General features: G+C 35.9%; 1 protein-coding gene across 1 annotated transcript in view; it reads left to right on the top strand.

Moving 5' to 3' along the window:
- Positions 1-15,144, top strand: part of LOC309875291 (macrophage mannose receptor 1-like) — a 35,424-nt gene that overhangs the window by 11,461 nt on the left and 8,819 nt on the right. The window contains exons 11-23 of the mRNA XM_082754552.1: positions 78-277; positions 1,600-1,727; positions 3,117-3,204; positions 3,817-3,961; positions 6,570-6,605; positions 6,706-6,869; positions 7,600-7,682; positions 8,594-8,694; positions 9,045-9,184; positions 10,555-10,669; positions 11,633-11,814; positions 12,583-12,685; positions 14,210-14,439. Coding sequence (XP_082610678.1) covers positions 78-277; positions 1,600-1,727; positions 3,117-3,204; positions 3,817-3,961; positions 6,570-6,605; positions 6,706-6,869; positions 7,600-7,682; positions 8,594-8,694; positions 9,045-9,184; positions 10,555-10,669; positions 11,633-11,814; positions 12,583-12,685; positions 14,210-14,439 — 1,715 coding nt within the window. The remainder of the gene's footprint in view (positions 1-77; positions 278-1,599; positions 1,728-3,116; positions 3,205-3,816; positions 3,962-6,569; positions 6,606-6,705; positions 6,870-7,599; positions 7,683-8,593; positions 8,695-9,044; positions 9,185-10,554; positions 10,670-11,632; positions 11,815-12,582; positions 12,686-14,209; positions 14,440-15,144) is intronic.

The raw sequence follows: 15,144 nt of genomic DNA, 5'->3' as shown, positions 1-15,144 counted from the left end.
TGAATAAAAACAAATATCCTATTTCTTATAAAGCAATTAAACTTTGGTTTCATTCATTTCTTTTATATATCACAAAGGAAAAGAACAAGGCTGTGTTGCCATGGGAACTGGAATGAATGCTGGATTATGGGATGTCATTAGCTGCCAGGAGACAGCAAATTTTCTTTGCAAGCAGTGGGCAGCAGGCGTTCCTCCCCCTGCTCCTCCTGCACAGGTGCCTGCAGCTGCCTGTGCTGAGGGCTGGGATGGAGCCTCCCAGGGAGACTCGTGCTACAAGGTCAGTGTGCGTCTCCTTCCCTGCAAGCCTGAGCACGGGGGAGCCCAGGGGTCATTGCACTGCTCATCCTGATGTGCAGGGACCCAGTGCTGGGACATTTTTGGAGAATCATCTTCTCCTTGGAAGAGGAAAACCAACCCGTGAGACATAGCCATCAAAAATAACAAAACTCAACAACAAAAAGCTTGCTACAATGAAAATAGAGAGCTAAAAATGTTTCTTTTATTTACATAACAGGTGAGAACCTCACTCCATTTGTTTATGTCCAAGAATTTTGGAGTTCAAACAAACATATCTCAAGAGCTGTCAGTGTCACTTGCCTATGACATTATTTTCTAAGAGAAAACTTATGGGAGCCTGGTCCTTCAACAATCTTTTATCAGAGAATGTGATACTTTTAGATCCAGACTTAGTTTGCCATTGGTGACACATCAGCAAGTAAAAATTCTGTGCATTCCTTTCATTCCTTTGTTTTAGCAAAAAATGCCTAGAAATGTCTCTCTCTCTCTCCCTCTCTCTCTCTTTTTTTTTTTTTTTTTTTTTTTTTTTTTTTTTTAAGAAAAAAGCAAAAGCAAAATAGTACAAGGAAAGGTTAATAATCTGAAACATTTCTCTTCCAGATCTTTACATAAGTTTCCTCTCACTTTCTCTCTTGAGACTCTCCGCCTGTTCGAAGGACAGAGATGATTTTAGCTCTGTATTTAAAAGTCTCTCGACTTTTATGTCACACCCAGTTAATTACTGTTACTCGCATTATTGATTTTGCCATTTACCAAATTGCTGCTTTCTCAAAAATGCCAAGCATACAATTCCTTACTTCATGAATGTGTGTACTTCACATCAGGAAGCAGAGCTATATGTATGCTTGCACAACAGAAAAATCTCTTCCTCACCCTGTAACAGCACCTTGTATTATAACTCTTACTGTTCATGCTATGTTTTCTGTTCTAACATATTGAACTACCCACCTCCTTCAATTTCTCAATAATTTCCTCCTTTCTACTGCACAATGCTAAGACTGGACTCTTCTATTTTTCTTTGAGCCTTTCAGTGGTCAAAGTTCCAATTAAGTGATAAATTATTGTGACAACTTTTGTTCTCCCTAGTCTCCTACACTACTCTTCCCTTATTATTTTAAAATAGAGGAAAGTAAGAAAAAAATACAGTCTACATTACTAACATTTAATATTATAGGTCTTGACAGATGTTATGTTGCCTTTCTCAAGAATAAAGAGATGCTGAAGTGGTACTGATCTTAATTACATAGTTAATTATATGTTATATTATATTTAGTAATTTATTATCACATTTTTTCTCAACAGTTTTTTGTGAGGGAGGGAAACCTAAAGAAGTCTTGGTTTGAAGCTGAAGAATTCTGTAGAGAAATAGGAGGAAATCTGGTCACAATCAATTCAAGAGAAGAGCAAACTTTAATAAGGCGGTTAGCATTGTGAGTACTTGCACAACATTTCGTTTTCATGTTAGTGCTAAATAAGAATTCTATCAAAATGTATTGGGAACTGGACAAGCAAGCAAATAAAAACAAGCAATTTTTAAAAGAAAATGGAAAGATATAATTTGGAAATATCATAATGAATTACATTTTCAAAAAATATGTATATTTCAACCTGAATATTTCAAATATTTCATTTTTTGATATTTCTGAAATTTTCATAATTTTTTCATCAATGGCTTTCTCCAAATTTGCTCAAGTGTGTACATGTTAGCCCTGTTCCAAAAGGGAGGTGTTAAATGGTTTGGCTCTAATTGTGCCTTTTTTTTTTTAATGGCTATGGTTTATATTTTAAGACACACATTCAAAAACCAAACCAAAACTAAACTAAACAAAACAAAAAACAAACCTTGAGCTAATATGTAACATAAACTGAAATGCAAGGAATTAATGTGGAAATCTTCAGACTATAAACTGAAGACTTAAATCAAACAAGCAAGAATTCATCTTCATTCTTTTATATAAATGCTGTAAATGCCACATTACACACAATCTAGAAATTATAGCATTTTCCCCCCAAATCAGACCACTACTTTTTGGTCGCATTTCATATTCAATATTAAGACATCTCATTGATAAATAATATATAGGTATTTAAACAAAAAACTGTGTTTCACATAGTGGTGTATTCAGGTGTAATTTCTAAAATTTTTCAAATAGATTTAAAACTATTATATAGAAAAGTCTTCATGATCTCATCCATTTTCATTTTATTATTTTTTAATATTGTGAAGAAGTGAGCATATTTTTCTTCATCTGCTAAAGCTCTTTGATTTAGCCTATTAAAATTTTGGGAAGGGAAAGTTTCCTGCTATATAGTGAGTGAGATAGGAACCTATTGTATCTGATTCATAAATATGAGGAGATAAACAACAGAAACTTTTAAATAAACTTCAATTGAAGTGTCAAGAAGGAAATCAGAGAAGTTGAAAAATATATATATTTTTAATTTTTTTTCATTCATATCATATTACATCTCTCTATTCATGCTTTACTTTTACTAAAACCTTTCCTGTGAACTCCTGCTACAAGCAAGAACTATGCTTCTGACTCAAGGATGGGAGCCCAGACTAGTGCTATGCCACTCCACTTGCTTAATTCAAAATAAATTCAAATAAATTCAAATTAAATTCAAGTGCAACATGCCTTGTCTCAAGAAAGTACACTTGGAAAGGGTGCAAACAGTGAGCCTGGCTATGGGCCAACAGTGAACAAGAAGCTCCCAATTCAGATATGACAGAAAAGTGTATGATTTCATGCTTTTTAGCACTTATACCATAGCTCCTTTTTCTACATTCAAGCATTGATATTGTATGATTTCTTTAGGGATAAAGGAGTGCACGTGCAGGGATTCTGGATGGGTTTGTTTCTCTTAAATCCTGATGAAGGATTTGCTTGGATTGATGGCTCTCCTGTAAGTACTTATTTGCTGAAGGTTAATTGCCCTTCTGACTTTTAGAATATATAGATTTTCATGTTTTTATGCTTTTCTTCCAATCTCTTTAAAATTTTGGCAGGTGCAGGGCAGCACTTAACACATCAGCTGAAGAGCTGCAGTGCTTAGCGATGGCACTATCTTAGCACTATCTTAGCACTCTAACAGAAGCACAAAGCTCTGTATTGTCATTCCTGGTGCCATGTTATACCCCATCTTCCACAGTACAAGCTCCTAGATCTTTGCTGCATCCCAGACTAGGAAGTGCTGTGTGACAGACAGTACAGAAAAATCAGCTTGCCATCTCTTACAAAGCTAGATAAACATGACTTTCTCCATCTATCTATTTTTCCTCCACAAGAAACATGCTTTACCATAAAGTGAAATTTTTCCACCTTCTCTGGGGAGCAAGAGGTAAAGTGAGCTGATCGGCATGACTTCCACAGCCCTCTCAGAGCTCTCTGAACTCCTTTTAATCCCATAAAAGAAGTGCTTGGGATGATGAAACCCTGAAATTGTGTGATGATGAGAAACACAGTCACTTCCACTCAGTTTGAAACACATGGTAATTGAGATGTATTTTCCACACAGGTAATTTATGAGAACTGGGATAAAGATGAACCCAACAACCATGAAGAAATTGAACATTGTGCTATGTTTAATAGATCACCCCAAATGCGCTGGAATGACTTGTACTGTGAACACTTACTTAATTGGATTTGTGAAACAAAAAAAGGTATGATTAGTTCACTATTTAATTGGAGTGATAAGCACAAGTTCAAAGGCAAATTGTATGGATTTCAACCAATTGAAAGGAAGAAATATATTTGGTATTTTTCATTTGAATGGTAGAGTAGTGAATGCAACACAAAAGGAGAGGAATGAACTGAGCTATTTCAATTGTACTCAGATGCAGGAAGTTAAAGATATCCCTCTTACTTTATCTCTGGCTTTATCTCGTCCTGTCACAAGTTGAATAAATTTGCAAGACAAAGATACTTATCTCTTTAGCAAGGATTTCTCTGCTTTTATCTCCTCCCTCAATTTTTATCTGCTCTGGGTTTACCCAGGAGACCTAAAGATGGAAGGGACTAAGAGTTCCCTGTACAAAAGATAAAAAAAGCTTTGGTTCCCGTTGTGAAACTAACAATGGGAACCAAACAGAGGGAGATGTTGCTATAGGAACCAGCAACTCTGAAAAGCTGATCAAAACCAGAAGCTAGCGTAACCTTGAGGGATTCCTAGAACCACCTTAAAAGCTCCCTAAAATTAAAAGAAAGCTGACTTCACACAGGGAATGAGTAGGAGGCGTGATAGTGTGGGCAAGGGAGAAGGAGCTGCACAAACAGAACTGGGTATACCTCATATACTTCTGCCAACAAACAGCTATCCTTAAACAGTGAAAAATTACTTACTGAGTAATTGAAAAATTACTTATGCAAATAGGAAGAATCACTGTTCCCTTGTGAGTAGATTAGTCTTGCAAATACACCACCAAACCCCTGACTTCTGTGCACCAGCCTGGAGCAGCACATTCTGTGCAGCCCTTTCTGGCATGCTGGGCAAGCTGCTTCATACAGATGTGGCTTTCTGCTCTTGATGGGATTACTCAGGGGGAGTTCAGAAAATATGACAGAGAGACTCTGATCAGTTTATCTTGACCCTAGATGATCTTTCAGAAGTTAAAAATAAATAAATACTTAAATTAGACCTTGTTATTGTGAGTATAGATTAGATGATAATACCTGTGAGAGGGGAGAAACTCAGCTGTTAATTCTCATTTTTCAGCACTTAACCTCATTGTTTGACCTGGTGTGCCTTGAAATCCATGCATAACGTTGTTCATTAAGTGTCTTACCATACTGCTCCTGAAAGAAGGAGTTGCACTGAGCATATTTTTCATAAATTATTCACTGTTGATCACTCCCACAGCATTGCAAATGGCAGCAGGCAGCACTACTGGAGCTAAGTCCAACAGAGTCAGTCACCAGCCACTCATGTTGGTGGGTGCTGCCTATACAACCACTGTCTGCACCATCAGCAACAGCTCACCTTTAGCAATTCTGCTCACCTGGAAACCTTGTGGTTTCCAGAATTTTCCAGCTGCTTCTCAAGGAGTTAAAAACAAAGAACAACAACAAAGAACAAAAAAAACAAACACACACACACACAAAAAAACCATCATTTTATGACCATTCTATTAAAGTCTCTTAGATGGTATGACATTCATGAAGACAATTTTTTTGTTGAGATGAGAACAAGGGTGCATATACAACAAATTATTATTTTTTTCCTTTTTGAAAAGCAAGGACAGTTACAGTTAATTAGGATTAAAAAATAAAATCCAAACTAGGTGAACAATGTAAATTCACTATGAATATATTTGAATAAACCTAGTACTATTCTTCATTATCTGCTTAAGGAGAAAATATTTAGAAATTTCCAACAGATTTTTATTATTATTATTATTATTATTTTGCTTCACTCTCATGTAAACTGTTTTTGTTCTTTCTTTAATAATGTGTTCCTCTATATCAAAGCTCAAAAGAAATGAGGAAGGCTAATTAACTGAATGAGTAGAAAGCTAATAGAATTTCTGTTGTTTGTGAAGAAAAACAAACAAAACAGAAAAAAACAAAACAAAAGAAAAAAAAAAAAAAAAAACAACAACAAAAAAAACAGGCATCCTAGCAGAGCTACCTTTGAGGAACTATAGCTAGCCCTGGGTATAGCATCAGCTTCATTGCTTCCTCCTGGTCTGTACTGTAATGAGGAAGTGGGGTATATACTGCTTCTCCATACATCAGCTGGCTCTCTCCAGGACTCTCTTAAAAACAAACTTGCCAAGTAAAGGGGAAGCCATCAGGATAGTAGGAATATATCTAGACAGTGGAAAATATGTGTGGTGTTAAGAAAATTATGCTTTCAGTACTTGTGAGTAGTATTTGATAGGTAAGCTTGAGAGTTGAATAGATGGATTACGATGTCTGGTACTTGTTCCGTGATTGTAAATAAATATCATTAGCACGATAAGCTTAAAATATAAAATACATTTTCAAACGGATGTAAGTTTCATCTACAAAGTGTTTGCTGCATATCCTGACTTATTTAATATAGTGTTTTTGGAGATACCTATGTACACATTAAACATATGTGTTTTTCACTAGCTAAATGTTTCTAAATTATCATTTAATTTAATATGGTGGTATATGCCCTAAAATTTTGAGAAGTTTGTTAAATAATTCATATTTGTATTTTCTTTCTCTGTTAATAAAATAATATATATTTTTTTGTTATTGTTATTATTAATAGACTATTGCTCATTATGATGTTTTATTTTACAGGTACACTGCTAAAACCTGAACCAAACTACAAGCTTGGTAGGATTTTTTCCTCTTTCAAAAGAAGACTTACGGTATAGTTTTTAGACTCTTTACAAACCAGATGAGAATGTAACATATATGCTTCTTTATCTTCCAGAATATCAAGCCACTGATGATGGATGGATTATACATGAGGATAAACAGTATTATTTCAGCAAAGAACATGTCCCTATGGAACAAGCACGGAGAATTTGCCAGAAGAACTTTGCCGATCTTATTGTCATTGAGAACGAAAGCAAAAGACAATTTATATGGAAATATGTAAGCACTGTGTCTATTAAATATTTCATATATCATATATTATTTATTTATATTTACGTCCTAATTATTAGTTCAGCGTAATGAATGTGGGCACTTTTGAAGCCATGATCAATTTCACTCTGTTTTACAAGTAAACAATTTGATAAGATTGTATTGGTCATGGATTTGTCCCTTGGATTTGTTTTTGTCTTCTCAGCATCCAATACAAAACAGTAATTTGCACCCCACATGCTCAGGCAATTCATAGGCAGCATGACTTATACTGCAGCCTTCCTGTAGGGACAAGGTCAGTGGCCACTAATGCTGACTTTTAACAGAAGAGCAGCTTGAAAAATAAAGAGAATGGTCTAGCTGTTTAGCTAGGCTAAAATCCTGAGCTACTGCCCTACATTACTTATTTGGTATATTTTTTCAGGACCTGTCAAGAACTAACATTAGGTAAGTAGAGAAAAAATGCATGTGAATATTAAAGGAGTAGCAAAGGGCAGCTCAGGGCTAGGTTGCTTATCTCTTCTAAGACATGTAGCCTACAGAGCAGTTACTATTATTTTCCTGTCCATTGGGTTCCTCCCTCCAGGATCTGTTTCTCTGTAGCCTTCTTGCAGTTCAGGTCTGAACCTACAACATTCTTGCCTGAGACTCAAATCATGTAAAAAACAAGCAAGCAAACAAAGAAACAAGGAAAGCATAACTGTGGAACTGTTTAGTGATTAAATTGCTTTTGTTTTAGATTAAGACAAAAGAGAGGGGAATATTTCTCGCAGTGGAATCATTTTTCATTGGCTTAGTTGTCAGCTTTGATCATAAGTTCAGGTGAGTAAAGGAAGAACATTAAAGATAGTAATGTACAACAATGATGGCAATTTCATGTCAGTCTGCGGAGGTATTTGTGTGTGCTTTCATCTTACAAGTTAATAATTCTTACGCATTTATCCTCTAGATAGATTTCAGAAGTTTGAGATTAGAAGTACTAAGCTTTCCTACATTTAAGCAAATAATCTTATTTATTTATTTATTTATTTACATCTGGGTGAACAAAACCAATAGTATTTCATGAGTAAGGGTCATTTCATTTGATGTCTTACACTGAGAGATCTGAATTAAAGACCCAAGCAACCCCTCATAAGTAGTGAGGATAAGCAGCTAAGTTTAGGATGATGTTCACCTAGTTCACTTTAGACATCAATTTTAAGATGAGATTAACTCTGATTTAGACCTCTAATGGCTATGTAGAAGCTCCAGAGGTTTAGACATAAGCATTTAACCATATGAATCCCACTTATTGATAAATAAATCCCAAATTATGTGAGCCTGAAGAATGAGCAATATCTCACCCAAAAGGTTGCTGAAATTTCTGGCAGAGTACCTGTTTTAGCCTTCTACAAATAGATTTATTTCTGGAGGATGCCTTTCTGGAATGAAAGAGAAATTCAAACTCTGGTGTTGCAGTCTCATCCAGACTGTAAGAAGCTGTTGAGTATGACATTGTTTATCTAGCTTGTGACAAAATGGGACACTGATGGGACTTGAATGTGATAATACTAAATAGGTGAGAGGCCGTAATATTTGCTGTGGAACTGTCCTTTCAGTTTTAGAGCCTTTGCCCTCTAGTCACTATTGATACCTTGATACTTTGCTTAGCCCATTTGCTGAAGAGACCTCATATCTCTAAATGGCTGCTGGAGATATCTGTCCTGCAACCACTTTGCCGTTTTTTCTTTCAGCTGGCTGGATAAGACTCCAGTGGACTATGTTGCCTGGGCTCCAAATGAACCCAATTTTGCAAATAATGATGAAAACTGTGTGATAATGTCAAAAGATTTTGGTGAGTAAAATAGCAAAGTGAAACACTTGGTTGAGCATCTTGAGGAGATAATGGTATCAAAAGCTAATATGTTTGCCACGTATTTAAATCTGAGGCTCCCCACATAGCTGAACAGCAGAGACAGTTTTTCATAACAAGTACATTGAGGTTAAAATCATGCCTTCACTATTAGAAGACAAACACACTGCAGTGGAAGGAGGATTGTATTTGGGCTAATAGTGTACGTGGCAACTGTTTCACCTACCTCTGGAAGGTTTCATTTGTGCTTTATGAATATTGTCTGTGTTATCCTCTGTAATGGTGGTACAAGAGTTTCCATGAGTGTTTCTATGTATTTCATTTATTTACAGGGTTTTGGAAGGATATAAACTGTGCTTTGAAAAATGCCTTCATTTGTGAAAGGCACAATTCAGCTTACTCAGGACTTGCTCCTACTGTACTTCTGCCTTTGGGAGGATGTCCTGAAACTTGGCTTTTGTTTCATAATAAGGTGAAGTAACAAATCTCAGTAGCTCTTAGCAGATTTGCTAGAGGTAGAGAAACCAATTATCCCTTTTATCTCACTATATATATATGCTCTTATTTTATACAACAGTCTTTTATGTGGTATTCTAAAAGTGAATTTTCATGTTTTTAAATCCATATGTAAATCTCAAAAAAGTGAACTTGAATATTTTGTTATAATTTGGACCAGATTATCTTGAAGGTCTATGAAAAGCATCTGTTCCTGGAATGGATTGTGGGAGTTGCTCATTTCTATTCTATGAAATATTTAGGTGTCCACGTTGTAATAATTCATAGAATTATTAAGATTGGAAATATCTCCAAGATCATCTGGTCCAACCATCCCCCTACTACCAATGTCATCTCCTAAACTGTGTCCCTAAGTGCCACATCCAACCTTTCCTTAAACACCCCCAGGAATGGTGACTCCACCACCTCCCTGGGCAACCCATAAACTTTTGCAGTTTCTATATTTTTTTTCCAGTTTATTTTAGATGTACTGTACAGAATTACTGTTCCATTATCCCAATGTATAATTGTAACCCCCTTTATCTGAGTGACACTGAACTGAAAATATGAACACACTTTCCATACATAATCAGTTACCACATTTCATCTTTAGTTGAGTAACACAAGCAGCAATTAAAGTTAAATTAAAAGTAAAAAACAAGCAAACATTGTTTTCCAATAAGTCGAGCATAAGTATACTTGGACACGTAGACACTAGAAAAACGAAACAAACAATAAAACAAAACTAAAAATCACTCCCACAATGCAATCAATAGGAAAAGGATTATTTTTTCTTTCAAAGGAGGAAAAGAAAAAGGTAGAAGCAGCATATGTCAGTTAAAAATATGTCCCTCAGAACATATGCAACTATGGAAAAAAATTTTACACCAGTATTAATAAAAAAAAAAAAAAGTGATACTAATATACTGTACAAAACAGCAGTTCTCAATGCTGCTTCATTCATGTTTAATGCTAACCTAAGCACAGGGTTTAGTAATGTCTGTGGCACACAATTGAAAGAATTTGATCTGAGAGTTATCTGTCCCGAGTAATAGTCTCAATCCAGCAATAGTTTGTCCTTCAAAAACTTTACTTTTCAGCAATGTGACCCCAAACCTCTATCCTGATTATCTGCTAAATGTTTCAGTAGCTTTGGGAGGTTGAGAGCTCTGCATGTAAAATTCTGTTATTAGCTCTGTCTCCTTCTTGCTGGCTGAGTGGATTGGCATTTCAGCAGCTCCACAAATTGCTGCTCTTTGCATGCAAGGACTGGAACTGAATTAATCAAATCAAATTTAATTCGCTTTGACACCTGAAATTTTGCCTAATCCTTTTTTCTCCCTACAGTGTTATAAAATATTTGGATCCAGAGAAGAAGAGAGACTGACTTGGCACTCTTCAAGAAGTGCTTGTATAGAATTAGGGGGAAATTTGGCCTCTATTCACAATGATCAAGTGCAAGGTATGAAATCCCAACCTTTTGGTGTTAGGTACGATGCCAGTAAATGTCACTAAAAACATCATAATTATTAGCTAAAATTGTAAAAGTGGCTGCTGCAACCAAATATAGTCCTTCTAGAGGTTAGCTTAGATATTTGAGCACTCTGAAGTGACATATCTCAACTACTTATTTTGCACTGGATCACAATATTCAGGTCCTGTATATACTGATGACGGTGCACAGAACCTCATAGAAATACTGGTCCTGGGGAAATAATTGTAAAATAAATCACATAGTGACAATAAAGATGAATACTTGTGATTTCATTGCAATATAACCCCTCTGCGCCCCCCCCACCCCCCCTTCCCAGTAGGTTAGGTTACTAACCTAACAGTAGGAGAAACCTACTATCCACATCCATTTATAATCTTAGTGCCTTCTTTGTTTCCTCCTCACCTGTCCCTCTCCTGAATCCCTCTGACCTTCCCCAGCACCTTTCCTTTCCTATAAAACTCATTCTTTGAAGCCACTAAATGAGTTTTTGGCCCATCTAATGCTCCAAAACAGACTCCGTATCTAAATAGCTCCTGTGAAGGAAGACCCAGAGCTGCTTAATCCAGAGAGCAGACTGGAGTGAGCTATTATGGCACTTCTCATCTCTTGGCAAAACCATAGGGCAGAAAGAGCAGAAGGATCTGTTCCCTGTGGTTTTGGAAGGTAGGATAAATAGCAATGGCTTGAAATGGCCCCAGAAATTGAGGTTTGACAGTAAACAAACATCCATCAGAAATGACATATGGACAGTTTATGCTACCTTTAGGAAGGTTGATTAATCCTTTGAAGTCCCTTCTAACCTTAATTTCTATAATATTTCTAAGAACACTGTGAGTAGCATTTTTATCTTAAAAACTATCCCTTTGATATTTTTTATAGAATGAAGATGCTTCTGTTAAATTACCCATTTTTAAATATCTTTTGTTTTAGCCTTCCTCACCTTCAATCTAAAGGATGTTTCCAGTGAAACTTGGATTGGATTAAATGATATTAATAATGAGGGCAGTTATCTGTGGACGGATGGAAGCTCTTTTGACTATTCACATTGGGCAAGACAATTCCCTTTTAGGGATAAATATATTGAAGTTAATAGGAGGTATACTACAATACAGGTAAACAGAAACAAAAAAATCAGCAAGTGCATAACTTAGATAATATCCTCTAACATAGTGTAACTGGCCTGAATTCTGAATTCTCTCTCAGCTAGAATCTCTATACTTTAATGTCTTTAAGTAGAAAAAAAAATGAATAATATTTCAGAGATCAAGTCTTTAAAGATGTACCCAGTGATTAATAGGCCTGTTAAGAATATACATGTAAACTTATTGTCATTCCTTTGCAGAAGTTTAGAACTGCAGAAAAATAATGCTCTACTATAATTACTGTTAGACTTATTTAGAATTATTAAATTTAGGAGATCTAAATGAAAACATTCTATTAATATAAAATATATTAATATGAAATACATTATATTAATATATTAATATCTATAGTATATTAACTGAAAATACAAATTCTACTAAATGTGCTGGGTTTCTTATTTCATTTAATTACTTCTTCTTGACAGCATGAATCCAAATGAAAGTTCAACAAGTTAAGTATCGATTATCATAAACCATATAGCAAAAATAGCTTTGGTGCACTTCAAGAAATTTTAATAATGTGACAAAATTTCTTACAGTAATCTGCCAGGGAAAATGCATTGGCTTATGATCTAAACCATGATACATTTCTTTTCCAATAAATTATATAATAGAACAAAAGAAAAAAAAAATCAGAGAAGAAAGCTATTAATTTGGCCTCCTCAGAACTTCCTCTGTTAATTTGCCAGACATTTTGTTCTTTATCTACTATAACTTTATTTTTCAATTTTTCCCTAGACTGACTGTATTGCCATGACAAAAAGATCTGTAAATGAAGCAAGGCGCTGGGAAAACACTGACTGTCAGCATAACAAAAGTTATGTTTGCCAGATGGACAGCAGTAAGTTTTATTTTTCACCTTCTTTTTTGGAAGACTTACTGAACAATGTGAGTGTACAAGTCCTTAGTTACAATTGCCTGTCTGTGTCTGTAGCAATTGGCGTGAAGGAAGCAGGGATCCTTTCCCAACTCAAGAATTCCAGGTATGAAACCTTCTCTAGAATAAGGATCACAGAAAAGTTTTTGCTTTATGGCCTCTCCCCACCGACATACCTACCAGCATTCACAGAGTCTGAATACACCTACACGTCAGATCTGCATTTAGATCTGGTGCCTGCACATGACAAGTAGACACTTTGAAGGCAGGATTCATCTCATCCTGAAGGATGAGCTTAATCTAACATAGGTTAGAAGACCCAGGCCTTCAAAATCCTGTTTTTATCTGTTGACTTAAAAAGGAGTTTAGCCATCTGTGAGATAGTCAACAGGCCCAGATACATGTATCTGAATAAGGTGATTTTGTAAATGTAAATAGAAAGCATGGAGAAAAGTCCAACAGTAACACCCACCATAGGTACATAGGTATCTCAGCTAGCTTTACAATACAGCAAAAGCCGCCCCCACCTCCAGATATCAGCCCTTCTCTCTTACCAAAAACCCTTCCTCACACATATTCCCTTGGGAGGAGATTGTGTGTGTGTGTGTGTGTGTGTGTGTTAATTAAGGTCAGTTACACTGGTTATTTCATCACTCCCTAGCAATGTTTTTGTAACACAAGACTAAGGATCAGAAGGGCAAAAGCTTCAGTTTTCTTCACATATCCTCAGGGTGGGAGACACATCCGGAACATAGCTACACTGCAGAGTCTGCAGGAAGAGAAATGGGAACTGCTAGGTAGCAAGTCATGTTCTGCAACTGAAAATACAGGAAGAAGGCACATCTGGGCCACATGCTTCAGGCTCTGTCCCATGCAAGTGCAGAAAGCTACACAAAGGCATCACTAGCAGAAACACTTTCCAGGGCATTCTCAACACCACATGAGCATGTATGTCCTTTTTCTGTACCCATCATCATTTCTAGGTCTTCGTCTTCTCCTTCCACATTTAAGGCAGAATTATATATATATATATATATATATATATATATATATTTCATTTTATTCTTCATTGAAAAGAAGAAGTAGAGTCTTCTTAGACTTAAATGAAATTTGCTCCTGTTGATTTGATCCCAAAATTGATCCTATTTTTAAACTCAAGTGGAATGGAGATTCTGCACCATGCTTTTACCTGCGCTGCAGGAAGGGAACCTAGAGATAGGAGGAGAATTCCTGTGTGACGAGTATTCACATAATTTTATCTGGTGAGAGTGTATGTCTACAAACATGCACAACACTTCCTCTGCTTCTCCCTAATCTCTGAATGCACTATATATGCTATAGTTACAAACAATTCTCAGTTACCATTAAAGTGTGTCCTGCATTTTAAATACAAAATATTTTACTTGATGTTTAAGTTGCCACACAATATTAATCTATTACTTAAAAGTTTTCTCCTCTTCCTCTCAAATCTATATCTCTTTCCTGCAGAGCCTGAACTTTTTCATTCCACAACTGCTCCAGATTTTGATTTCGTCCATTATAGTAACAGCAGCTATTTGATTATTCCTTCTAAAATGAATTGGGAAGAAGCAAGAAAAGCCTGCAAAGAGAAATCTTCAGATCTTGCCAGCATTTTAGATTATTACAGTAATATATTCCTGCTGCTGCAGGCAGTGCCATATGGAGAGCCCTTATGGATTGGGCTCAAAAGTAATGCGGTAAGTTTAATAAGTTGAAGCGTGGTGTGGTTAAATGCTATGGCTGGATTACTATCAGAAGGGAGATTTGTAGCACAAAAAGGGACCTAGGACTGGGGGGTCCATTTAACTTTATCCATCTTAAAATCATGAAACACCATCCCAGGCAGTGGAGAAGGATGGGAACCTCCGACAGCACTGGTGTCTTTGATAACTCTGGGAATCTTAGACACTTATATGAAACTACCTGGTTAACTTTTAGGTGACCAGCCTATGATCCAGGCTCACCACAACATTTGAGTGAGCATTAGCTTGTCAGCTCTGTGACTGAGTGCGAAAATGAATCTCAGCTTCTCTGATGAATGAAATTGTCCAATGTACTTACATTACGTACTATCTTTACCGTACTTTATTGCATCTTTGAGCTAAATAAATTACATTGATATTAAAAATTAGTTCTTCCATCAGTAATGATTTTCTTTACTAGTGTTTTTTTTTTTTTTTTCTTTCTTTTTTTACTAATTTTGTTTCTGCATTGATATATAACATAGCAAAACGTGTTTGAAACACAGTATCCCTATGGAGGCCTTGCAATAAATGCTTGATGTAGATTCTCCCAGTTGCAGAACTCCACAGGGGTTGTCTATCCAAAACAAATACTAGTGTTTAAGTACACTTAATATCAAAGTTGGCTGATATAACAGTTGTAGAAATGTGGTTTATAAA

Source organism: Aythya marila (assembly GCF_965140915.1).
Source record: "Aythya marila genome assembly, chromosome: 2".
NCBI classification, from domain to species: Eukaryota; Metazoa; Chordata; class Aves; order Anseriformes; family Anatidae; genus Aythya; species Aythya marila.
Note: the sequence above shows the minus strand (reverse complement) of the source record. Positions and strands in the feature narration are given on the sequence as shown.